Below are 27,213 nucleotides of genomic sequence, written 5' to 3' on the forward strand. Positions count from 1 at the left end.
GACCAACAAAGTGCTGCTGCTGTTTGTGTGTTACTGTTTGTGAATCTGATGGTACATACATTGGTTTGTGGCTGCCTATACAGTATTATATTATTAAAATTCTAGGCCTATTATTTATTATTACAATGACGTTCAGTACTACTATTAATATTTATTATTATATTTACAGTGAGTATAGTATTAGGCCTCTAGTATGTATAAATCTGTCACTCGTGCAAAAAAGCTGCTCACGTTTTGTCTTGTGGTTGCTGTCACGCATCAGTGAGCATCGGTGGCTTACCGAAGAGTCGATTGAGTCCGAAACGAACCGATGGAGGAACTCTCGTACGGAAAAAAAAATCGCAACCCGTATCTTTATTCTGGCCTTTTTGTTATTGAAATCCATCTCACACATTGACGATACAAGATGTCAGCCTAGGTCAAACCTTGTTCCGCGTCATAACAGGAAACGTTCTGATTGGATACAACGTTGACATACAGTAGCGTCGTACGCTAAAACGGTACTATCAACCGTTTTCCACTACAACGCTACAACCGTTGTACGACGCGTTGTACGCTAATCCCCAACTGTTCAGACACACATTCTTTTAGCGTCGTACGCTAAAACGGTCTAACGCCATGGGTCTGAACAGGGCCTTAATGATAATACAGTGTGGTACTCCAGGTCAAAACTAGGAATAACCATGGTAACAATTAAAGTTGCAATACATTCAATAGTGTACTGAACTACATTTTATATTAAGGATAACTATACTAAGTAAATTTGTAAGGAAATTTATTTGGAGGCAAAATAATTATATTATTATTATATAAGCATACATATTGTATTATTACCACTAGAACATATTTATTCAATCTGATGAAGAAGTGTTTCTAGCTAGGTATTACATTCTCTATCTCTGTCCAATGATAAACAATTAAGTGTAAATAATAATTCAGTTGATTTGTAATAAAATAAAAACATTTATAAAAGAAATAATATGGTATTGCGGTACCTAAACAATTCCAGGTAATTGAAATACACATTTTTATTCCAAAGCATAAAAATATGATACATTTATGATTGTACTTTCTATAAAGATAACATTACATTTTATATGTTAATTTGTATTAAATCTTAATTTTACAGTCATTATAGGGCCTACTGCCTATTTCCTGTAGAATAACTTTTCGTATCTCTACTCAACGTGCGAGGCGCCCTTGAAATAGGCCCCGCCCGCGCCCATAGTGTCTCGCGTTTATTTGCATTGATCGAATCATGGATTAAAGCAAAGAACTTATAACACAAGAATCTCCTGTTCGTCCGAAGCGCGTAACAATTTCGAAAGGCATTGTGGGATAGAATAGAGCTATGGGTGGCGCCATTGTGAGCCATGGAGTAGGGCGCCCGCATCAAATTAGAAAGTCAAAATCATAGAGGGGATCTGCTAATGCTCTAGGGGGGATAGAGTAATTGACTGAGGAGTAGGGCGCCCGCCGCATCAAATTAGAAAGTCAAAATCATAGAGGGGTTCTGCTAATACTCTAGGGGGGTAGAGTAATTGACTTCCTAGTTTGTTTGGAGGGGGCGCTGCTCCATGCTGTGAAATGGCGTCGCCCAGTTTGACCTTTTAACCCTGTACTTCCGATACTGTGTTTTGAATGCAAATTGAAGAACAGGAGATTCTTGTGTTATAAGTTCTTTGATTAAAGTTAATCCATGATCGAATAGAGGAAGTGTGATATTGGTTCAGTGTCACAGCCAAGCCACAGTACGTTCAGCGTCAATCACATCGCCATTGTCCATGCGGTAATCACACTCATTATTTTGCAGCATAAATAACCTAGGCTTAGGGTTTAAGCTGTACCTACCGTATCTACATAGTATCTTACTAATCTTTGTTGATTATAGCCTAGTTAATAGCCTTTATTATCAAACGTAGGCTATGTCATAATAACAGGTCTAGGCCTAGGCCTAGCTAGTATTTTAATATCTAAGTACTGTAGGCTAGAGGCCTCCTAGGACCTAGAGGCTAGGCCTAGCCTTGCTTGTTGTTTTGGACACAACTGTCTGTCCGACAGACTGGCCTAGTCAGGCTAGTAGGCCTAGTAGTAGTATTCTAGGTTATGGCCTAGCAGCAACTGTGTGTGTTGTTGTATGTACATATAATGCTGGCCTGTTTGTTTGCTCTGTATTGAAACCATTCAAAAAGTTGAAGTTGATGAGTGCTGCACGTCGTCTGTTTACGACGTGATTACAAAATACAACTGTTTTACTTTTGATTTGAGTAAAACTGTATGCCACGCAGTACAATTATACAATACAGATTACAGTTTTATTTATTTTAGTAGATTTAGGAAAAAAATGTGTAAAAGAAAAGACTGTTAATGTGTGTTAAAGAAACGAAACAACCTGTAAGCTGCCCTTGTATATATCATATACAGTATCATAATACAGTATATTATAAATTGCTTTTATTGTACTGAAAGGCATGAAAAAGAACATAACATGGTGATGGTAAGTACCATCATAATTATCATTTTAAAACAAGCAAGGATGTACAGTAGGCCTAGTCTTCAACATTCACCTTGAACATTATCCTGGAATAACATGTACAGTTACTGTATGCCTTTACTAAGAATAAAGAAAGACCAAAATGAAATATAAATGTGAACATTGTGGAAATAAATTTGAATTAAGTGATTTGAAGAAACATTTAGGAATACATTTGCAATCTGATCAAGAGATACAATATAAACTCTGTGAAAAGACATTTGACGAAGGAGTTGAACAAGCAAAAATAGACCTACCTGTTCATTTGAGAGTAGGCCTACACAAGGAAGAGACACTATATCAGTGTGAACATTGTGGAAAGGAATTTAAACAAAATGATTATTTGAAGAAACATTTGAGAATACACACAGGAGAGACACCATATGAATGTGAACATTGTGGAAAAAAATTTAACTCAAAGGGAAATTTAAAATCACATTTGAGAATACACACAGGAGAGACGCCATATGAATGTGAACATTGTGGGAAGAAATTTAACTCAAATGGCAATTTGAAATCACATTTAAGAATACACAGAGGAGAGACACCATATGAATGTGAACATTGTGGGAAGAAATTTAAACGGAATGCAAATTTGAAAGCACATTTGATGGTGCACACAGGAGAAACACCGTATGAATGTGAACATTGCGGAAAGAAATTTAAACAGAATGGGGATTTGAATAGGCATTTGCTAATACACACAGGAGAGACACCATATGAATGTGAACATTGTGGAAAGAAATTTAAACAAAAGAGTTATTTGAAGAAACATTTAAAAATACACACAGGAGAGACACCATATGAATGTGAATATTGTGGGAAGAAGTTTAAGTGGAATACGAATTTGAAAAGGCATTTGTTGCTAATACACACTGGAGGTGAGGCACTGTATGAATGTGAATATTGTGGGAAGAAATTTAAACAGAATGGAGGTTTGAAAAGACATTTTGAGAATGCACACATGGGAGACACCATATGAATGTGAAATTTGGAGATGACATTTAATGTACTGTACTGTAATAGAAAAACTGTAAAACATTTGAGAATACACACAGGAGAAAAACCATTTGGATGTGAACATTGAAGAAAGAAATTTAAACACCACAGTATGGCATTGGGGAGTTAAAGAACATTAGAGAATGCACACAGGAGAGAACCATTTGAATGTGAACATTGTGAGAGATTTAAATCAAAAAGCAATTTGAAATCAATACGAGAATACAAATCTTGAAACACATGTGATGTTGTGTTACTAAATACTCCTTGAGAAATCTAGATAAAAGTAAAGTAACTAAGTGTGATTTCATGTACTGTACCTTTAAAATCAATTCAAATAGTGTTCAACATTTCATTGGTAACAACAAAACAGAGAGCCACAGAGGGCAGTCTTTATTTTCGGAATAAACTTATCCATATTTTGACATTAAAAAATGTTCAAAACGTACAATTTAATATACACAATTATTATCATTAAATGTAATGTTAGCAGCATGTACTGTACTTGATAACATTTTATATCATAAAACCTTACCTAGCGATAGAGGGCATACAGATTAGATTAGTATGACCCGGCCTAAAATAGTATTAGTAGTAGTAATGTAGCAAAGAACTCTGGATTACTCTACTACTAACTGTAATCAAGCCCCACCATGTGACAGTAAATGACACAATATTTAGAGTGTTAATTGCATTTTCATCAATAAAATTATACTTTTGCGGCGATTTTGGTGTAAAAAATGTTAATTAATAGATCCGCCTCAAGAATGTTTAATGCGTCAATAATGTGGGTATTTCATCAACTACAGTAGTACAGTATGTTGGCATTGACATATGACGGCAAATACAATGTTGACACGATTATTACAACATAGATTTTCAACATTTTTTACAAGTTGCTGGTTGTAATTGAGAGAGCTTAGTATTTATTTTAGGAGGACTCCTCCAGCACCACTGAAACCATCCTGATGAGCTCTGTAACTGGTCTGTTTAAAAAGTATAATTAAAAAGGCTGTAATGTCACACATTATTGTGATCAGTAATTGTATAATTTGATTCAATTTTTAGGCAAAATTGTGCTAAAAGAAACGAAACCAGAGTGCAGCAATTGTTAACCTGTTGGCCACATTGTATGCAACAGTACCGCCTAGGCTAGTGCAAAGAGAAAAGTACATAATACTATCATCGTTTAAGGCCTAGTTGAACGTTCGGACTAGCCACAAGAATATACATGCATAAAGATTAAGAATAAAGAAAGATCAAAATGAAATATAAATGTGAACATTGTGGAGATAAATTTGAGTTCAGTGATTTGAAGAAACATTTAGGAATACATATGCAACGTGATAAAGAGATAAAACATGAAGTCTGTGAAGAAACATTTAATGAAGGAGTTGATTTTAAGCAACACCAAACAAACGAAATCAACCAACATTTGAGAGTAGGCCTACACAAGGAAGAGACACAAAAATATAAATGTGAACATTGTGGAAAGGAATTTAAACAAAGTGGGAATTTTGTAGTACATTTAAGAATACACACAGGAGAGACACCATATGAATGTGAACATTGTGGGAACAAATTTAAACAAAGTGGGCATTTGAAAAGACATTTGAGAGTACACACAGGAGAGAGACCATATGAATGTGAACATTGTGGGAAAAAATTTAAATATAATGAGGATTTTAAGGAACATTTAAGAATACACACAGGAGAGACACCATATGAATGTGAACATTGTGGAAAGAAATTTAAACAAAGTGGGAATTTGAAAAAACATTTGAGAGTACACACAGGAGAGAGACCATATGAATGTGAACATTGTGGGAAGAAATTTAAATATAATAAGGATTTAAAGGAACATTTAAGAATACACACAGGAGAGACACCATATGAATGTGAACATTGTGGAAAGAAATTTAAACAGAATTGGGATTTGAATAAACATTTGCTAATACACACAGGAGAGACACCATTTGAATGTGAACATTGTGAAAAGAAATTTAAACAGAAGGGGGATTTAAAATCACATTTGCTAATACACACAGAAGAGACACCATATGAATGTGAAATTTGTGGAAAGAAATTTAAACTGAATAATTATTTGAAGAAACATTTAAAAATACACACAGAAGAGACACCATATGAATGTGAACATTGTAGAAAAACATTTAAACAAAGTCGGGATTTGAAAAGACATTTAAGAGTACACACAGGAGAGAGACCATATGAATGTGAACATTGTGGAAAAAAATTTAAAGAACATCAGAATTTAAAGGAACATTTAAGAATACACACAGGAGAGACACCATATGAATGTGAAATTTGTGGAAAGAAATTTAAACTGAATAATTATTTGAAGAAACATTTAAAAATACACACAAAAGAGACACCATATGAATGTGAAAATTGTGGAAAGAAATTTAAACAAAGTAGGAATTTGAAAAGACATTTGAGAGTACACACAGGAGAGAGACCATATGAATGTGAACATTGTGGGAAGAGATTTAAATCAAAAAGCAATTTTGAATCGCATATGAGAATACAAATCTTGAAACACATGTGATGTTGTGTTACTAAATACTCTTGGAGAAATCTAGATAACAGTAAAGTAACCTTTCCCCCGCAATGTGATTTTCATGTAACTTTAAAATCAATTAAAATAGTGTTCAACATTTTATTGGTAAAACAACAAAACAGAGAGCCACAGAGAGTACTGTAGTCTTTACTTTCAGAATAAACTTATCAATATTTTGACAGTTTTTTACATTAAAAAATGTACAATTAAATATCTCAATTATTATCATTAAATGTAATGTTAGCAGCATGTAATGTACAGTACTTGATAACATTTTATATCATAAAACCTTACCTAGCGATACAGGCCTGGCATACAGATTAGATTAGTATGACCCGGCCTAAAATATTTACACTACATACAGAACTCTGGATTACTCTACTAACTGTAATCAAGCCCCACCATGTGACAGAAAATCACACAATATTAGAGTGTTAATTGCATTTTCATCAATAAAATTATACTTTTGAGGCGATTTTGGTGTAAAAAACTGTTAATCGATCCACCTCGAGAATGTGCAATGCGCCAATAATGTGGGTATTTCATCAACTAGTATGTTTGCATTGACATATGATGGCAAATACAATGTTGACGTGATTATTAAAACAGATTTTCAACATTTTTTACAACAAACTCGCTGGTTGTAATTGAGAGAGCTTGGTATTTATTTTAGGAGGACACCTCCAGCACCACTGAAACCATCCTGATGAGCTCTGCAACTTGTCTGTTTAAAAAGTATAATTAAAAAGGTTGTAATGTCACACAGTATTGTGATCAGTAATTGTATAATTTGATTCAATTTTTAGGCAAAATTGTGCTGAAGAAACGAAACAGAGTGCAGCAATTGTTAACCTGTTGGCCACATTGTATGCAACAGTACCGCCTAGGCTAGTGCAAAGAGAAAAAGCGGTCCGTAGAAGTAGAGAATGCTCGATCGTCGAAATGACGCTCTGAATATACCTCGTTTATCTGCATTGATCGAATAGAGGAAGTGTGATATTGGTTCAGTGTCACAGCCAAGCCACAGTACGTTCAGCCAAAGAACTTATAACACAAGAATCTCCTGTTCGTCCGAAGCGCGTAACAATTTCGAAAGGCATTGTGGGATAGAATAGAGCTATGGGTGGCGCCATTGTGAGCCATGGAGTAGGGCGCCCGCATCAAATTAGAAAGTTAAAATCATAGAGGGGATCTGCTAATACTCTAGGGGGGTAGAGTAATTGACTGAGGAGTAGGGCGCCCGCATCAAATTAGAAAGTCAAAATCATAGAGGGGTTCTGCTAATACTCTAGGGGGGTAGAGTAATTGACTTCCTAGTTTGGAGGGGGAGCTGCTCCATTAGTAGAGCAGTTAATGACATGAGCTGTGCATTTTATTACCAAAGCATGAAACTTGGCACAAAGTTTCTTTAATGTATATAGATTCAAAATATCGGGGGGTGTCAAGTGTCGAACGTCCGGTATGGCGGCCATCTTGATTTCAAAATGGCCACCATAAAAACAAAATATGTTCATATCTTGGCAACTATACACATTAGAGACTTAATTCTGGGCTCAAATTGTTCACAAACTATATATTTCTATTTGCTCTAATGAAAATTTTAGTCCAAAAATGACCGGAAATGACGTTTCTTTCAGTTTGACCTTTGACCTCGTATTTGTATATCTCTGTAACTACTGGTCATTTTCAATCGATTTTGGTGTCATTTTGTTCAGAATAAATACATTTATATTTGTAGTAATGAAACATTTTCACATAAAATGACCGGAAATACAATTTATGACCCTTGACATTTATTTATTGATTTTTAATTATATGAATATACTGTATGTGGTTTTTGTTGGCCTTAAATGCATCTAATTTTGAACTTTGACCTGATAGGCGTAATTATATTAAATGATTAATGGACTAAAATTGTATATAGTACAGTACATAAAATTGGTATACATTGTGCTTGGTGGTACTATTAGTTCAATGATGTTGGCACCCTCTGATTCGCTAAAAGTTTTAATAGTTTGACAGAGGAAATAACATACATGTTATGGAATACCGTAAAATCTTGAAAAGGTGATAGTATGAGCTTCTTTTCGAGATAGACTGTATTTGAATGTCAAATGAATAGTATGATGATAGTGTTTATATCAATATATTATTAATGACCTTACTTACATTACAAAGAACCCTTTATATTTCAACAATCAAGCCTCAGTTATTCTACAATTTATTGTTTTCCAAGTGGTAGGCCTATTTTGATTGCATCTTCTTTTTGTATGCTTCCTCGGTTAATATGGTCCTACCCCTCCTTCTTTGTCTGTAGATAGTCTTATACCTCATTCTTTGTCTGTGGATGTTCTTATACCCCCTTCTTTGTCTGTGGATGGTCTTATACCCCCCTTCTTTGTCTGTGGATGGTCTTATACCCCCTTCTTTGTCTGTTGATGGTATTACACCCCTTTCTTTGTGTGTGGATGGTCTTACACCCCTTTCTTTGTCTGTAGATGGTCTTACACCCCTTCTTTGTCTGTGGATGGTCCTACACCCCCTTCTTTGTCTGTGGATGGTCCTACACCCCTTCTTTGTCTGTAGATGGTCTTATAATCCCTTCTTTGTGTGTGGATGGTCTTACACCCCCTTCTTTGTCTGTGGGTGGTCTTACATCCCCTTCTTTGTCTGTTGATGGTCCGACACCCCCTTCTTTGTGTGTGGACGGTCTTACACCCCCTTCTTTGTGTGTGGACGGTCTTACACCCCCTTCTTTGTCTGTGGGTGGTCTTACACCCCCTTCTTTGTCTGTGGACGGTATTATACCCCTATCTGTGCCTGTGGATGGTCTTGTACCCCCTTCTTTGTCTGTGGATGGTCCTACACCCCCTTCTTTGTCTGTGGATGGTCTTATACCCCCTTCTTTGTCTGTAAGTGGTCCTATACCCCTTTCTTTGTCAGTGGATGGTCTTACACCTTGTTCTTTGTCTGTGGACGGTCCTACACCCCCTTCTTTGTCTGTGGACGGTCCTACACCCCCTTCTTTGTCTGTGGATGGTCTTACACCCCCTTCTTTGTCTGTGGATGGTCCTTCACCCCCTTCTTTGTCTGTAGATGGCCTTACACCCCTTTCTTTGTCTGTGGATGGTCTTACACCCCCTTCTTTGTCTGTGGATGGTCTTACACCCCCTTCTTTGTCTGTGGATGGTCTTACACCCCCTTCTTTGTCTGTGGATGGTTTTATACCCCCTTCTTTGTCTGTGGATGGTCTTATACCCCTTCTTTGTCTGTGGATGGTCTTACACCCCCTTCTTTGTCTGGACCCACTACTTTGATTGATTAAATCAGACATTGTTTCTTGTATGATTAGGAGACCAAGACCTTCAAAGTGAAAGTCCACAGGTGGATGCCTAAAAAGATCTTGTACAGAACAGTATATTGTAGGTCCATGTCACTAATTTGAGGATTAATTGAATAATTATATTGAGATGTCTTTTACGAATTGATTTGGTTCGGATTTTGCTAAAAAATCAATGAATAGAGAAAATCGAGGAAAAGGATTCAGATGGTTTACAGCAAAGGCCCATTACCATAAAAATGGAGTACATTTTTTTAGATGCAACGAAAATGAACAAGAATTATATGAGTTTCTGACTAATGAAAGTAGGTCTACTGCACAAATGCAGGATAAGTTTGTAGTAAGTACTTTGAAAGACGGTGTTCTCTTAACTCATGAAAAGGAGAACTTTCCGAACTTGTCTCATATGCAACATCAAAGAAAGAATGCTACTTTACATCAAAAATATTTCCAAATGGCATCTAACAATTCAATTCAACATTTATTTCAGACAATTTTCCATATGGTATAATACATAAAAAAAAAAAAAAAGATGAAAGAGAGGACCAAAACTTTTATCTAACGATTGACACATCACAGCAAACAAGTCGGCATAGATGAGCTCAGTGATTGCTGTTTCTCAGCGATCTGTCGTACTTTACGCCTATCCTATCACATGAAAAGTAAAAAATTCAGAATAATAATTCCTAGTCATTTTTGCATTAAGTGTCATTTATTTCGGTAAAAAAAATTAGGTGCATTTATACCAATGTAAACCACATACAGTATGTTCACATAATTATATATGTCAAAGGTTATAAATTGTATTTCCAGTCATTTTATGTGAAAATGTTTCATTACTACAAATATAAATGTCTCTATTCTAAACAAAATGACACCAAAATCGATTGAAAATGATCAGTAGTTACGGAGATATACATAAAAGAGGTCAAAGGTTAAACTGGAAGAAACGTCATTTCCGGTCATTTTTTGACGAAACTTTTCATTAGAGCAAATAGAAATATGTGGTTTGTGAACAATAGACACGTTTCGCGCTCGCGAGGTCACCGTCAGTTTGACCTTTTAGTGGGTATACAATGGTAAACAAACACAGCGAGAGGTATGTTAAAGCATGGGAGAACTTAGAGATGATCATCTTAAAAAGCAATCGTCAAAACTAGCCTTTTGATGGAATGGCATGGTAAGGATGTTATTTATTTTCTAAACTTATGTTTTATATTCACTGTAGAATTATTTGGGCATTTGGTTCGGAATCATCGACTTTATTTATGTATTGTCATTTTTGGTTTGACACATATATATTACGCCGTGGTTAGGATTCCGGCACCGGAACTCAACTGCCCACCGTTGGGGAATCCGACACGTTATTGCGCATGCCCATAGCTCTGGGAAGTGAATTATAGCAAAGATAGTGTAGTAGGAAGATGTTACACTTCGCTCAAAAATTAGAGAACCGCTCGAGATAGGGCGCCTCTCACGACGAGTAGGGATAGACGAATCTGAAACATGAGAAGCGCAATGGCAAAGCCCAATGAAAATGGTGTTTTCGGCAATAAATTGTAAAAATAAGCCCCAAAAAAGAAACAAAAACTTCTTTTTTTGTCTTTATTATACAAAGTTAAAAATTAATATGATGTTTTCATACTGTTTTTGGATCTTTTTAATTGTTAATACATTTATTTGGAGTAAGTTTTGTCATGACATGACTGTAAACACTGAGCTAGGATCAAGAGGAGGCTTACGCGCGCCTGTAGACGCATTCATGAATGGATGCTGGTCATCTCGTACCCAAACCAACCCGTACCCATAAAAACTCTTACCTATCTTGGTAAACCCCAGTTAAGTCTGAAGTCATAATGCAAATTTTACAGTATACAGTATTGTTGTTGACAAACAATATATGATTTATGAATAAATTATAGCAATTCTTCTGCAATTTCTATAAAACTCTAGGGGTAGAATCTGTAAATTCGTTTCTATAGAAATTATCTGTTTCTATAGATTAACATAGAATTCTAAAACTTCTATAGATAGAACATTTTTTGTAAGGGTAGTATAATGAAAGGGGGTAAAGTAGGCCTCCCCACGGATATTTTTTCCTTGATATAACCTTACCAATAATGAACTCATTGGCTTATAATTAATATTATCAATAATATTAGGCGTTAATCAGGGCATATACAATTACGATGAATGCACGAAAGTTCGGAGTGTTACAAGCATAATATAATAATTAGTTACAGTATTATTAAATTATTAAAATTAATAGATAACAATAATTGTTTTTTTTTTTCAGTAAAAAAACATACTCGTAGTCCTAAATTCCTATAATGTTCAAGCTTACTGGTACCGTATTCAGTTTATGCAGACTATTTGTATAATATTATTGATTATAATAAATATTGATTGATTGATTGATTATTGATTACATGCCATACTACCTATTCTCTTTTATTACCCTTAGAAATAAACCATACGTAATGGATTATTATATAGGCATACACATTGTAGGCCTATTTACCACTAGGCTCCTAATATATTTATTCACTCTGATGAAGAAGTGTTTCTAAAGCTAGGTATTAAATTTTCTATCTATGTCCAATGATAAACAATTAAATGTAAGTAATTTTAAAAAGTTCAATTGATTTGCAAATAAAAACATTAAAATAAAAGAAATAAAATACGGGTAGATAAATTCCAGGTGACCTAAACAATTCCAGGTAATTGAAACACAAATTTGTATTCCAAAACATATAAATATGATTCATTTGCACTTTCTATAAAGATAACATTACATTTTATATGTTAATTCGTATTAAATCTTAATTTTACAATCATATTATTCTACTGTTATAATAGCCTATTTCCTATACAATAACTTTCCGTATCCCTACTCGACGTGCGAGGCGCCCTTTAAATTTAGCTCCATGTTGTCTCGCTTTTATTTGCATTGAACGAATAGGAAGTGTAACATCTTCCTACTCTACACTATCTTTGATTATAGCTTGCACTTATTGAGTGCCACACACACCACACCACCGAGAGTCGGAGTGTTATAGGGATTACTGTAGCCTAGATAGTCGTTGCGCGAGGGAGAGAGCGATGGATGAAACTTTGCCTATGCCATACATGAATTAATAATTAAAATACGACTGCGCCACGCGTTAAAATAATTATAATGATATTAATAAGTATCACAGTTTCTATCTAAGATTCGTAATGCTGTTTTTAGCGTTGCGACTCTGACTTCCCGAACAGTTTTTTCACATCCAACTTTTCATAGACTCATTTCCAGTCGTTGATTTTCTTCCATTTTACCCCATGTCAAAGGTTAGATTTTAATTGCGCCATATAAAAAAATGCCGATTTAAAAAGAGCCCAACGTAATGCAGAAAGAGCCGAATAAAAAAGGGCCGAATCAAAAAGAGCCGAACGTAATGTTAAATTGGCCGAATAAAAAAGAGCCGAAAGCTGAAAGAGCCGAACGTAATGGTAAAAAATGGGCCAAATAGAAATGAGCTGAATGCTGAAAGAGCCGTACGTAATGGTAAAAAGGCCGAATAGAAATGCGCCGAATGGTAAAAGAGCCGAACGTAATGGTAAAAGAGCCGAATAGAATTAAAGTTTCCTGCTGGAGGCAGCAATGGCGTTCCATACGGACTACTGTACTTTAATTGTGTGTGAGGTACTTTCGAATTTGTTGCGGACTTCTTTAATTGTGCGAGGAGCTTTTGAATTTGTTGCGGACTTCTTTAATTGTGCGAGGGGCTTTCAAATTTGTTGCAGACTTCTTTAATTGTGCGAGGAGCTTTCGAATTTGTTGCGGACTTCTTTAATTGTGCTTAGCTCTTCTTTATTTGTGCATTTCTTTTTATATTTTCATGCTTTCTTTTGTTTATATGCGATTCCTTCTTTAATTGTGTGATTTCTTCTTTAATTGTGTGATTCCTTCTTTAATTGTGTGATTTCTTCTTTAATTGTGTGATTCCTTCTTTAATTGTGTGATTCCTTCTTTAATTGTGTGAATATGATTTATATAGTGTGCGTGACAGTTGTGGGCCACCGTAAGTATCAAGTCTCTACTGTTTATAGTTGCCAAGATATGAACACTTTTTGTTTTTATGGTGGCCATTTTGAAATCAAGATGGCCGCCATACCGGACGTTGGACACTTGGCACCCCCCGATATTTTGAATCTATATACATCAAAGAAACTTTGTGGCAAGTTTCATGCTTTGGTAATAAAGTGCACAACTTGGCTATTTTTATGGCGTTAACTGCTCTACTACATGCTATGGCGTCGCCCAGTTTGACCTTTTAACCCTGTACTTCCGATACTATGTTTTGAATGCAAATTGAAGAACAGGAGATTCTTGCGTTATAAGTTCTTTGGTTAATTCAGCGTCAATCACACCGCCATTGTCCATGCGGTAATCACACTCATTATTTTGCAGCATAAATAACCTACTAGGCTTAGGGTTTAAGCTGTACCTACTACCGTATCTACATAGTATCTTACTAATCTTTGTTGATTATAGCCTAGTTAATAGCCAGGCCTTTATTATCAAACGTATGTCATAATAACAGGTCTAGGCCTAGCTAGGCCTAGTCTTTAATATCTAAGTAGGCTAGTGTAGGCGGGATCCAGTCAAGTCGCCCCATCGCAAAGTCGCCTCATACAAAGTCGCCCAATACAAAGTCGCCCCATCGCAAAGTCGCCCCAAAACAAAGTCGCCCCATCGCAAAGTCGCCCCATCGCAAAGTCGCCCACGGTTTTATTTCGGTATGATTATGAAGCGCCGCCGCTAGTAGTACGCTGTTTTAATCATAATTCATATCGGTTGCGTTTGATATCGATTGCGTTGTTACTTTGGTCGCGCTAAATGTCGTATACATTATAATGTTTATCCTATTATATACATAATTTGTGTTTTAAATTTTATTTTACAGGTTTTAATGGAGTGATGTGCTTTTTAAAAATAAAGAAATAGTCCCTTGTTTGAAAGTTCTAAAAAGATTATCCCTGATTTATAGTTTCGAAAATGTTAATTTAATATGATTTTAAAATTAGTTACCAGAGCCACAATTACGAATCTTTCTTCAACCTACGCGTGGATACCAGATCTTTTTTTAGGATAATATAATTAATAAATGTATAAATGTGTAGTAGGCCTTCGTATAGATTTACAGTAGTTAAAACAATAACAGTGTTGTAATACAATGAGTGTTATAGGCTACTTATTGATCATTTTGCATTTATTGACAAGTTATGTGTCTTAATTTTATAATGACTTTTCAAAATGAAGAAAAAAAAAAAAAAAAAATGTCATCGCCGATATGATTGTTTACATGCAGGTATTTTAGTAAAATTTAAAACGCTACATTTTGACCATGGAAAAACCATCGTACAGTATCGTGTGCGTGTTTTTTAAAAAGGGGAATCCCCGACGGTCAGCAGAAAGACGTAGCAGCTGTGAGGAAACAGATACCAGAAGGCGCAGCTCCGATTGGTTTCAGAGAATGTTTCAAATGGCGAGTCGCCTTTTATTCAACAGCACAATGATCATTTTACTGAAGAAATTCTTTTCAACCCTTTTGGTTATAGAACATTCTAATTATCATGCCTAATAAATATCCTCATATCGGGTGTTTATTTAATTTTAAATTAAACAAGACAGTGAAGAGGCAGGGAATAATACGTACACGGACGTACGACGAATACACACACGCACGTCATCATTTACGACATATAGTGGTGATATGATGCAATTTTATAATGGATATAATGATGGGATTGCCTTTCCAGGCTTAGGCCTACAATCAATGTTCATTGTAATACTATGTATATAATAGTAAACTGAAAATTGTTTTACGTAATTTGTTGCATATAAAATAAAAGACACAGACGCAGCCTACGTTTCCTATAAAATATTTCACATTTAAATAATTATGTACTGTTAAATCATAATGACATTATGCTGGATAATACTATAATCTTAAACTATATTTACAAATTGTCATTTTTTAAGGCACACATCTTTCTCATCATACTGACCTGTAAAATAAAAACAGAAATCAATTATTAATATAGGCCTAATAATAATAATAAATATTCATCGACCAAATTAAAAATAATCTAGATCGTATAACATTATTTTATCGCGACCAAAATTAAACGCGGCCGATTTCGAACGCGACTGATATCGTAAAACTCCGGCGGGGTTTCCCCATCTTCAGATGGTGCGTTGTAGTGCGACAACGGCGGAGTAATTACGGGGGTTTCCCTCTGGTAAGCTAGCACGTTAGTGCGACCGCGGAGTGATTAGTCGGGGTTTCCTCTCTGATGATGGGGGTGCGTGCCGATCGTGTAACCTGAGACTACATGGCGGGGCTTCCCCTTTTATGCATACACGTTCCGTGTTATTTTGTGTATCATTGCGACATTTTACGCACTTATAAACTATTTTTTAACGTTTTGGGGCGACTTTGCGATGGGGCGACTGTGTCGGGGCGACTTTGCGATGGGGCGACTTGACTAGCATCCGTGTAGGCTAGGCCTCCTAGCTAGAGGCTAGGCCTAGCCTTGCTTGTTGTTTTGGACACAACTGTCTGTCCGACAGACTGGCCTAGTCAGGCTAGGCCTAGTAGTAGTATTATAGGTTATGGCCTAGCAGCAACTGTGTGTGTTGTTGTATGTACATATAATGCTGGCCTGTTTGTTTGCTCTGTATATATTGAAACCATTCAAAAAGTTGAAGTTGATGAGTGCTGCACGTCGTCTGTTCACTACGTCATATGTTGATTACAAAATACAACTGTTTTACTTTTGATTTGAGTAAAACTGTACGCCACGCAGTACAATTTTACAATACAGACTACATTTTTATTTATTTAGTAGATTTAGGCAAAAAATGTGTTAAAGAAAAGACTGTTAATGTGTGTTCAAGAAACGAAACAACCTGTAAGCTGCCCTTGTATATAGGCCTATACAGTATCATCATACAGTATATTATAAATTGCTTGTATTGTACTGAAAGGCATGAAAAAGAACATAACATGATGGTAAGTACCATCATAATTATCATTTTAAAACAAGCAAGGATGTACAGTAGGCTTAGTCTTAAACATTCACCTTGAACATTATCCTGGAATAACATGTACAGTTACTGTATGCCTTTACTAAGAATAAAGAAAGACCAAAATGAAATATAAATGTGAACATTGTGGAAATAAATTTGAATTAAGTGATTTGAAGAAACATTTAGGTATACATTTGCAATCTGATGAAGAGATACAATATAAACTCTGTGAAAAGACATTTGACGAAGGAGTTGAACAAGCAAAAATAGACCTACCTGTTCATTTGAGAGTAGGCCTACACAAGGAAGAGACACTATATCAGTGTGAACATTGTGGAAAGGAATTTAAACAAAATGATTATTTGAAGAAACATTTGAGAATACACACAGGAGAGACACCATATGAATGTGAACATTGTGGAAAGAAATTTAAACAGAAGAGTTATTTGAAGAAACATTTAAAAATACACACAGGAGAGACACCATATGAATGTGAATATTGTGGGAAGAAGTTTAAGTGGAATACGAACTTGAAAAGGCATTTGTTACTAATACACACTGGAGGTGAGGCACTGTATGAATGTGAATATTGTGGGAAGAAATTTAAACAGAATGGAGGTTTGAAGAGACATTTTGAGAATGCACACATGGGAGACACCATATGAATGTGAAATTTGGAGATGACATTTAATGTACTGTACTGTAATAGAAAAACTGTAAAACATTTGAGAATACACACAGGAGAAAAACCATTTGGATGTGAACATTGAAGAAAGAAATTTAAACACCACAGTATGGCATTGGGGAGTTAAAGAACATTAGAGAATGCACACAGGAGAGAACCATTTGAATGTGAACATTGTGAGAGATTTAAATCAAAAAGCAATTTGAAATCAATACGAGAATACAAATCTTGAAACACATGTGATGTTGTGTTACTAAATACTCCTTGAGAAATCTAGATAAAAGTAAAGTAACTAAGTGTGATTTCATGTACCTTTAAAATCAATTCAAATAGTGTTCAACATTTCATTGGTAACAACAAAACAGAGAACCACAGAGGGCAGTCTTTATTTTCGGAATAAACTTATCCATATTTTGACATTAAAAAATGTTCAAAACGTACAATTTTTAATACAGTATACACAATTATTATCATTAAATGTAATGTTAGCAGCATGTACTGTACTTGATAACATTTTATATCATAAAACCTTACCTAGCGATAGAGGGCATACAGATTAGATTAGTATGACCCGGCCTAAAATAGTATTAGTAGTACAGTAGTAATGTAGTAGTGTTATTATATTATAATTTACACTACATAAAGAACTCTGGATTACTCTACTACTAACTGTAATCAAGCCCCACCATGTGACAGTAAATGACACAATATTTAGAGTGTTATTTGCATTTTCATCAATAAAATTATACTTTTGCGGCGATTTTGGTGTAAAAAATGTTAATTAATCGATCCGCCTCGAGAATGTTTAATGCGTCAATAATTTTTATTTATTATTTATTAAAACATATTTCAGCAGGATAACATAATTCAAATAAGAAAAGATCACAATTTTCTGTTTTTCAATATGGTCCTGCATACAACTTAAAAACAAGAATTAAAAATCCAAGACAAAAAAATACAACAATCAGTAAATATACAACGTTAAAAAGAAAAAGTATGGAAAAACAATTATTTTTTTGAGAAATGCTTTTTATAATTAATTTTAAAACTATTAATAGACAAACTATCTTGAATATATGTGGGTATTTCATCAACTAGTATGTTGGCATTGACATATGACGGCAAATACAATGTTGACACGATTATTACAACATAGATTTTCAACATTTTTTACAACAAAGTCGCTGGTTGTAATTGAGAGAGCTTAGTATTTATTTTAGGAGGACTCCTCCAGCACCACTGAAACCATCCTGATGAGCTTTGCAACTGGTCTGTTTAAAAAGTATAATTAAAAAGGCTGTAATGTCACACAGTATTGTGATCAGTAATTGTATAATTTGATTCAATTTTTAGGCAAAATTGTGCTAAAAGAAACGAAACCAGAGTGCAGCAATTGTTAACCTGTTGGCCACATTGTATGCAACAGTACCGCCTAGGCTAGTGCAAAGAGAAAAAGAACATAATACTATCATTGTTTAAGGCCTAGTTGAACGTTCGGACTAGCCACAAGAATATACATGCATAAAGATTAAGAATAAAGAAAGAACAAAATGAAATATAAATGTGAACATTGTGGAGATAAATTTGAGTTCAGTGATTTGAAGAAACATTTAGGAATACATATGCAACGTGATAAAGAGATAAAACATGAAGTCTGTGAAGAAACATTTAATGAAGGAGTTGATTTTAAGCAACACCAAACAAACGAAATCAACCAACATTTGAGAGTAGGCCTACACAAGGAAGAGACACAAAAATATAAATGGGAACATTGTGGAAAGGAATTTAAAAAAATTGAGAATTTTAAAGTACATTTAAGAGAGACACCATATGAATGTGAACATTGTGGAAATAATTTTCACCACAATAGCAATTTGAAATCACATTTGCTAATACACACGGGAGAGACACCATATGAATGTGAACATTGCGGAAAGAAATTTAAACAAAGTGGGCATTTGAGATCACATTTGCTAATACACACAGGAGAGACACCATATGAATGTGAAAATTGTGGAAAGAAATTTAAACAAAGTGGGCATTTGAAATCACATTTGCTAATACACACAGGAGAGACACCATATGAATGTGAAAATTGTGGAAAGAAATTTAAACAAAGTGGGCATTTGAAATCACATTTGCTAATACACACAGGAAAGACACCATATGAATGTAAAAATTGTGGAAAGAAATTTAAACATAATTCGGATTTGAATAGACATTTGCTAATACACACAGGAGAGACACCATTTGAATGTGAACATTGTGGAACGAAATTTAAACAGAAGGGGGATTTGAATAGGCATTTGCTAATACACACAGGAGAGACACCATATGAATGTGAATATTGTGGAAAGAAATTTAAACTGAATAATCATTTGAAGAAACATTTACGAATACACACAGGAGAGACACCATATGAATGTGAACATTGTGGGAAAAAATTTAAACAAAATGGGCATTTGAAAAGACATTTGAGAGTACACACAGGAGAGACACCATATGAATGTGAACATTGTGGGAAAAAATTTAAACGGAATGAGGATTTAAAGGAACATTTAAGAATACACATGGGAGAGACACCATATGAATGTGAACATTGTGGAAAGAAATTTAAACAGAAGTGGGATTTGAATAGACATTTGCTAATACACACAGGAGAGACACCATTTGAATGTGAACATTGTGAAAAGAAATTTAAACAGAAGGGGCATTTAAATAGGCATTTGCTATTACACAAAGGAGAGACACCATATGAATGTGAAATTTGTGGAAAGAAATTTAAACTGAATAATTATTTGAAGAAACATTTAAAAATACACACAGGAGAGACACCATATGAATGTGAACATTGTAGAAAAACATTTAAACAAAGTTGGCATTTGAAAAGACATTTGAGAGTACACACAGGAGAGAGACCATATGAATGTGAACATTGTGGGAAAAAATTTAAAGAACATCAGAATATAAAGGAACATTTAAGAATACACACAGGAGAGACACCATATGAATGTGAACATTGTGGAAAGAAATTTAAACAAAGTAGGAATTTGAAAAGACATTTGAGAGTACACACAGGAGAGAGACCATATGAATGTGAACATTGTGGGAAGAGATTTAAATCAAAAAGCAATTTTGAATCGCATATGAGAATACAAATCTTGAAACACATGTGATGTTGTGTTACTAAATACTCTTGGAGAAATCTAGATAACAGTAAAGTAACTTTTCCCCCGCAATGTGATTTTCATGTACCTTTAAAATCAATTAAAATAGTGTTCAACATTTTATTGGTAAAACAACAAAACAGAGAGCCACAGAGAGTACTGTAGTCTTTATTTTCAGAATAAACTTATCAATGTTTTGACAGTTTTTTACATTAAAAAATGTACAATTAAATATCTCAATTATTATCATTAAATGTAATGTTAGCAGCATGTAATGTACAGTACTTGATAACATTTTATATCATAAAACCTTACCTAGCGATACAGGCCTGGCATACAGATTAGATTAGTATGACCCGGCCTAAAATATATATTTACACTACATACAGAACTCTGGATTACTCTACTAACTGTAATCAAGCCCCACCATGTGACAGTAAATCCCACAATATTAGAGTGTTAATTGCATTTTCATCAATAAAATTATACTTTTGAGGCGATTTTGGTGTAAAAAACTGTTAATCGATCCACCTCGAGAATGTGCAATGCGCCAATAATGTGGGTATTTCATCAACTAGTATGTTTGCATTGACATATGACGGCAAATACAATGTTGACGTGATTATTAAAACAGATTTTCAACATTTTTTACAACAAACTCGCTGTTTGTAATTGAGAGAGCTTGGTATTTATTTTAGGAGGACTCCTCCAGCACCACTGAAACCATCCTGATGAGCTCTGCAACTGGTCTGTTTAAAAAGTATAATTAAAAAGGCTGTAATGTCACACAGTATTGTGATCAGTAATTGTATAATTTGATTCAATTTTTAGGCAAAATTGTGCTGAAGAAACGAAACCGAGTGCAGCAATTGTTAACATGTTGGCCACATTGTATGCAACAGTACCGCCTAGGCTAGTGCAAAGAGAAAAAGAACATAATACGATCATCGTTTAAGGCCTAGTTGAACATTCGGACTAGCCACAAGAATATACATGCATAAAGATTAAGAATAAAGAAAGATCAAAATGAAATATAAATGTGAACATTGTGGAGATAAATTTGAGTTCAGTGATTTGAAGAAACATTTAGGAATACATATGCAACGTGATAAAGAGATAAAACATGAAGTCTGTGAAGAAACATTTAATGAAGGAGTTGATTTTAAGCAACACCAAACAAACGAAATCAACCAACATTTGAGAGTAGGCCTACACAAGGAAGAGACACAAAAATATAAATGTGAACATTGTGGAAATAATTTTCACCATAATAGCAATTTGAAATCACATTTGCTAATACACACGGGAGAGACACCATATGAATGTGAACATTGCGGAAAGAAATTTAAACAAAGTGGGCATTTGAAATCACATTTGCTAATACACACAGGAGAGACACCATATCAATGTGAAAATTGTGGAAAGAAATTTAAACAAAGTGGGCATTTGAGAACACATTTGCTAATACACACAGGAGAGACACCATATGAATGTGAAAATTGTGGAAAGAAATTTAAACAAAGTGGGCATTTGAGAACACATTTGCTAATACACACAGGAGAGACACCATATGAATGTGAAAATTGTGGAAAGAAATTTAAACAAAGTGGGCATTTGAAATCACATTTGCTAATACACACAGGAGAGACACCATACGAATGTGAAAATTGTGGAAAGAAATTTAAACATAATTCGGATTTGAATAGACATTTGCTAATACACACAGGAGAGACACCATTTGAATGTGAACATTGTGGAACGAAATTTAAACAGAAGTGGGATTTGAATAGGCATTTGCTAATACACACAGGACAGACACCATATGAATGTGAATATTGTGGAAAGAAATTTAAACTGAATAATCATTTGAAAAAACATTTACGAATACACACAGGAGAGACACCATATGAATGTGAACATTGTGGGAAAAAATTTAAACAAAGTGGGCATTTGAATAGGCATTTGCTAATACACACAGGACAGACACCATATGAATGTGAATATTGTGGAAAGAAATTTAAACTGAATAATCATTTGAAAAAACATTTACGAATACACACAGGAGAGACACCATATGAATGTGAACATTGTGGGAAAAAATTTAAACAAAGTGGGCATTTGAATAGGCATTTGCTAATACACACAGGACAGACACCATATGAATGTGAATATTGTGGAAAGAAATTTAAACTGAATAATCATTTGAAGAAACATTTACGAATACACACAGGAGAGACACCATATGAATGTGAACATTGTGGGAAAAAATTTAAACAAAGTGGGCATTTGAAAAGACATTTGAGAGTACACACAGGAGAGACACCATATGAATGTGAACATTGTGGGAAAAAATTTAAACGGAATGAGGATTTAAAGGAACATTTAAGAATACACACGGGAGAGACACCATATGAATGTGAACATTGTGGAAAGAAATTTAAACAGAATTGGGATTTGAATAGACATTTGCTAACACACACAGGAGAGACACCATATGAATGTGAATATTGTGGAAAGAAATTTAAACTGAATAATTATTTAAAGAAACATGTAAAAATACACAAAGGAGAGACACCATTTGAATGTGAACATTGTGAGAAAAAATTTAAACAAAGTCGGTATTTAAAGGAACATTTAAGAATACACACAGGAGAGACACCATATGAATGTAAACATTGTGGAAAGAAATTTAAACAAAGTGGGAATATGAAAAAACATTTGAGAGTACACACAGGAGAGAGACCATATGAATGTGAACATTGTGGGAAGAGATTTAAATCAAAAAGCAATTTGAAATCACATATGAGAATACAAATAAAATAGTTTTCAACATTTCATTGGTAACAACAAAACAGAGAGCCACAGAGGGTAGTCTTTATTTTCGGAATAAACTTATCCATATTGTGACATTTTTTTACATTAAAAAATGTTCAAAACGTACAATTTAATAGCACGATTATTATCATTAAATGTAATGTTAGCAGCATGTTCTGTACTTAATAACATTTTATGATCATAAAACCTTACTTAGCGATAGAGGGCATACAGATTAGATTAGTATGACTTGGCCTAAAATAGTATTAGTACTGTACAAAGTAAAATAGTAGTATTATTATATTATAATTTACACTACATACAGAAATCTGGATTACTCTTCTACTAACTGTAATCAAGCCCCACCATGTGACAGTAAATGACACAATATTTAGAGTGTTAATTGCATTTTCATCAATAAATTTATACTTTTGAGGCGATTTTGGTGTAAAAAATGTTAAATATTATCGATCCGCCTCGAGAAATGTGCAATGCGTCAATAATGCGGGGTATTTCATCAACTAGTTTTTACAACAAAGTCGCTGGTTGTAATTGAGAGAGCTTGGTATTTATTTTAGGAGGACTCCTCCAGCACCACTGAAACCATCCTGATGAGCTCTGCAACTGGTCTGTTTAAAAGGAATAATTAAAAAGGTTGTAATGTCACTCAGTATTTTGATCAGTAATTGTATAATTTGATTCAATTTTTAGGCAAAATTGTGCTAAAGAAACGAAACCAGAGTGCAGCAATTGTTAACCTGTTGGCCACATTGTATGCAACAGTACTGCCTAGGCTAGTGCAAAGAGAAAAGAACATAATACTATCATCGTTTAAGGCCTAGTTGAACGTTCGAATATGAAAATGAAATATAAATGTGAACATTGTGGAGATAAATTTGAGTTCAGTGATTTGAAGAAACATTTAGGAATACATATGCAACGTGATAAAGAGATAAAACATGAAGTCTGTGAAGAAACATTTAATGAAGGAGTTGATTTTAAGCAACACCAAACAAACGAAATCGACCAACATTTGAGAGTAGGCCTACACAAGGAAGAGACACAAAAATATAAATGTGAACATTGTGGAAAGGAATTTAAACAAAATAGGAATTTTAAAGTTCATTTAAGAATACACACAGGATATGAATGCAAAAAGAAAACAAAACAGTATATGAAGAAACAAACATTACACACAGCAGAGAAACCATATCAATGTGAACATTGTGGGAACAAATTTAAACAGAATGGAGATTTAAAGATGCATTTAAGAGTACACAGTGGGAAAAAATTTAAACAAAGTGGGCATTTGAAAAGACATTTGAGAGTACACACAGGAGAGACACCATATGAATGTGAAAATTGTGGAAAGAAATTTAAACAGAATTGGGATTTGAATAGACATTTGCTAATACACACAAGAGAGACACAATATGAATGTGAATATTGTGGAAAGAAATTTAAACAGAATTTGGATTTGAATAGACATTTGCTAATACACACAGGAGAGACACCATTTGAATGTGAACATTGTGAAAAGAAATTTAAGCAAAGCGGGCATTTGAAATCACATTTGCTAATACACACAGTAGAGACACCATATGAATGTGAATATTGTGGAAAGAAATTTAAACAAAGTGGGCATTTGAAAAGACATTTGAGAGTACACATAGGAGAGAGACCATATGAATGTGAACATTGTGGGAAAAAATTTAAACGGAATGAGGATTTAAAGGAACATTTAAGAATACACACGGGAGAGACACCATATGAATGTGAACATTGTGGAAAGAAATTTAAACGGAAGTGGGATTTGAAAAGACATTTGCTAATACACACAGGAGAGACAACATATGAATGTGAACATTGTGAGAAAAAATTTAAACGGAATGAGGATTTAAAGGAACATTTAAGAATACACACGGGAGATACACCATATGAATGTGAACATTGTGGAAAGAAATTTAAACGGAAGTGGGATTTGAAAAGACATTTGCTAATACACACAGGAGAGACAACATATGAATGTGAACATTGTGAGAAAAAATTTAAACGGAATGAGGATTTAAAGGAACATTTAAGAATACACACGGGAGATACACCATATGAATGTGAACATTGTGGAAAGAAATTTAAACGGAAGGGGGATTTGAAAAGACATTTGCTAATACACACAGTAGAGACACCATTTGAATGTGAACATTGTGGGAAAAAATTTAAATCAAAGGGCAATTTAAAAGCACATTTGATGGTACACACAGGAGAGAGACCATATGAATGTGAACATTGCAGAAAGAAATTTAAACGGAATGCAAATTTGAAAGCACATTTGATGGTACACACAGGAGAAAAACCATATGAATGTGAACATTGCGGAAAGAAATTTAAACATAATGGGGATTTGAATAGGCATTTACTAATACACACAGGAGAGACACCATTTGAATGTGAACATTGTGGAAATAAATTTAAACAGAAGAGTTATTTGAAGAAACATTTAAAAATACACACAGGAGAGACACCATATGAATGTGAATATTGTGGGAAGAAGTTTAAGTGGAATGCGAATTTGAAAAGGCACCTGTTGCTAATACACACTGGAGGTGAGGCACTGTTTGAATGTGAATACTGTGGGAAGAAATTTAAACAGAATGGGGGTTTGAAAAGACATTTTGAGAATGCACACATAGGAGAGACCATATGAATGTGAACATTGAAGAAAGAAACTTAAACAGTATGGCATTGTTGAGTTAAAGAAACATTAGAGAATACACATACTAACTAGGAGACTAGAGACACCATTTGAATGTAAACATTGGAGAAACATTTATATGGCTTTACCACGTTGAAACACCGGTTCTATACGGCTTTACCACGTTGAAACACCGGTTCTCGTCAGATCACCAAAGTTAAGCAACATTGGGCCTGGTTAGAACTTTGTAAATTGTAACAAATTCAACTATTGTAGCAAAATTAACAGCCTAACTAGCAAGCACCATTTTTTAGGTAAAATAGTTAAATTATACAACAAGCTGAATTTTTTTGTTCGACAGTTGCTCGCGCTTTTTTAGCCAAATTTAAAAAAAACAATTTGAAAGTTCACATTCGAGAATACAAAGGATTGACTCCATAATGACTGCAAACATTGTAAAAAGAATACAGTACTTAATAGTGAAACACATACCATACCAATATTAATTACATTTTTCTTGTGTCATTAATTACTATAATTTATAGAAAACAGATGGCAACAGTCAATAATAAATAGACTAAAACCAAATTTATTTGTTTTCATTTATTGTTTTATTATGGTATATTCTGGAATTCATATTAAAGAAAAAATAAATATTAATTTAATTTAACAAGAAAATTGTATTATTTACTATACTGTAAAAGTAAGACCGTTACTGTTTTGGATTGTGTTTTAAGAAAAAAAAACGTACTTTACAAGAAAAAATGTATAATATTATAGTATTAATAATAGTATATTTATATTTTAGTATAAATATAGAGACACCATGTTCAATAGTACAGGAACCCAGTCAGCCATTTTGTGTAACCGTTACTGAAATTAGTAAAGAACAATGGTATTATGTTATGTCAATATGACCCTTTACTTGAAACACTATATTTAGGTTATATGCATTATCATGCATATAACCTTATTGATTTTGTCATAATCTTTATTTATTGTTTCCTTAGCATTATTTTGTCCGTTAATTATCTTTAGATCAATTTCATCTAGCTACGTATATTCCTTATCGCCAGGAATCGATGTGATTATCTTTTCACGGTGCGTAATCAAAAATCATGTTTGTAATCATATCTTCACAAGCATGTATCATAATTAAATCAAATTTGGTACTCATAAATTTCAGGTCATAATTTCATCATATGGCAATACAATTACGGTAAGTGCGTAGCGCAAATAACACATTCATATGTGCACTTAAAATATTCAAATTGTCCACATTTATTTTCGATTTAGAGTATGTTTCAGACAATTTTAAGCGTTTAAA

The 27,213-nt window shown here is 34.1% G+C and overlaps 3 protein-coding genes across 3 annotated transcripts; all 3 read left to right on the forward strand.

The window, feature by feature from the left end:
* The first annotated feature begins 1,575 nt into the window (after nt 1-1,575).
* LOC140040833 (uncharacterized) lies at nt 1,576-20,811 on the forward strand. Its single transcript, XM_072087068.1, has 3 exons — nt 1,576-1,789; nt 6,917-7,136; nt 18,567-20,811. Exon 3 carries the CDS (start codon nt 18,764-18,766, stop codon nt 20,387-20,389), a length of 1,626 nt encoding a protein of 541 aa, XP_071943169.1. The 5' UTR covers nt 1,576-1,789; nt 6,917-7,136; nt 18,567-18,763; the 3' UTR covers nt 20,390-20,811.
* LOC140040834 (uncharacterized) lies at nt 3,355-6,875 on the forward strand. The gene is made up of 2 exons (XM_072087069.1): nt 3,355-3,414; nt 4,601-6,875. The coding sequence occupies exon 2, from the start codon at nt 4,797-4,799 to the stop codon at nt 6,096-6,098; it is 1,302 nt and encodes a 433-aa protein (XP_071943170.1). The 5' UTR covers nt 3,355-3,414; nt 4,601-4,796; the 3' UTR covers nt 6,099-6,875.
* Nucleotides 20,812-21,206: 395 nt separating the features above from the next.
* On the forward strand, nt 21,207-27,213 carry LOC140039393 (uncharacterized). The gene is made up of 3 exons (XM_072084994.1): nt 21,207-23,202; nt 23,866-23,876; nt 24,031-27,213. Exons 1-3 carry the CDS (start codon nt 21,407-21,409, stop codon nt 25,896-25,898), a joined length of 3,675 nt encoding a protein of 1,224 aa, XP_071941095.1. The 5' UTR covers nt 21,207-21,406; the 3' UTR covers nt 25,899-27,213.

The sequence above is a fragment of the Antedon mediterranea genome, chromosome 2 (genome assembly GCF_964355755.1).
Source record: "Antedon mediterranea chromosome 2, ecAntMedi1.1, whole genome shotgun sequence".
NCBI classification, from domain to species: Eukaryota; Metazoa; Echinodermata; class Crinoidea; order Comatulida; family Antedonidae; genus Antedon; species Antedon mediterranea.

What these genes read in the sequence shown, in the direction of transcription:
- LOC140040834 (XM_072087069.1), top strand. Translation starts at nt 4,797, where the DNA reads ATGAAATATAAATGTGAACATTGTGGAGATAAATTTGAGTTCAGTGAT.
- LOC140040833 (XM_072087068.1), top strand. Translation starts at nt 18,764, where the DNA reads ATGAAATATAAATGTGAACATTGTGGAGATAAATTTGAGTTCAGTGAT.
- LOC140039393 (XM_072084994.1), top strand. Translation starts at nt 21,407, where the DNA reads ATGAAATATAAATGTGAACATTGTGGAGATAAATTTGAGTTCAGTGAT.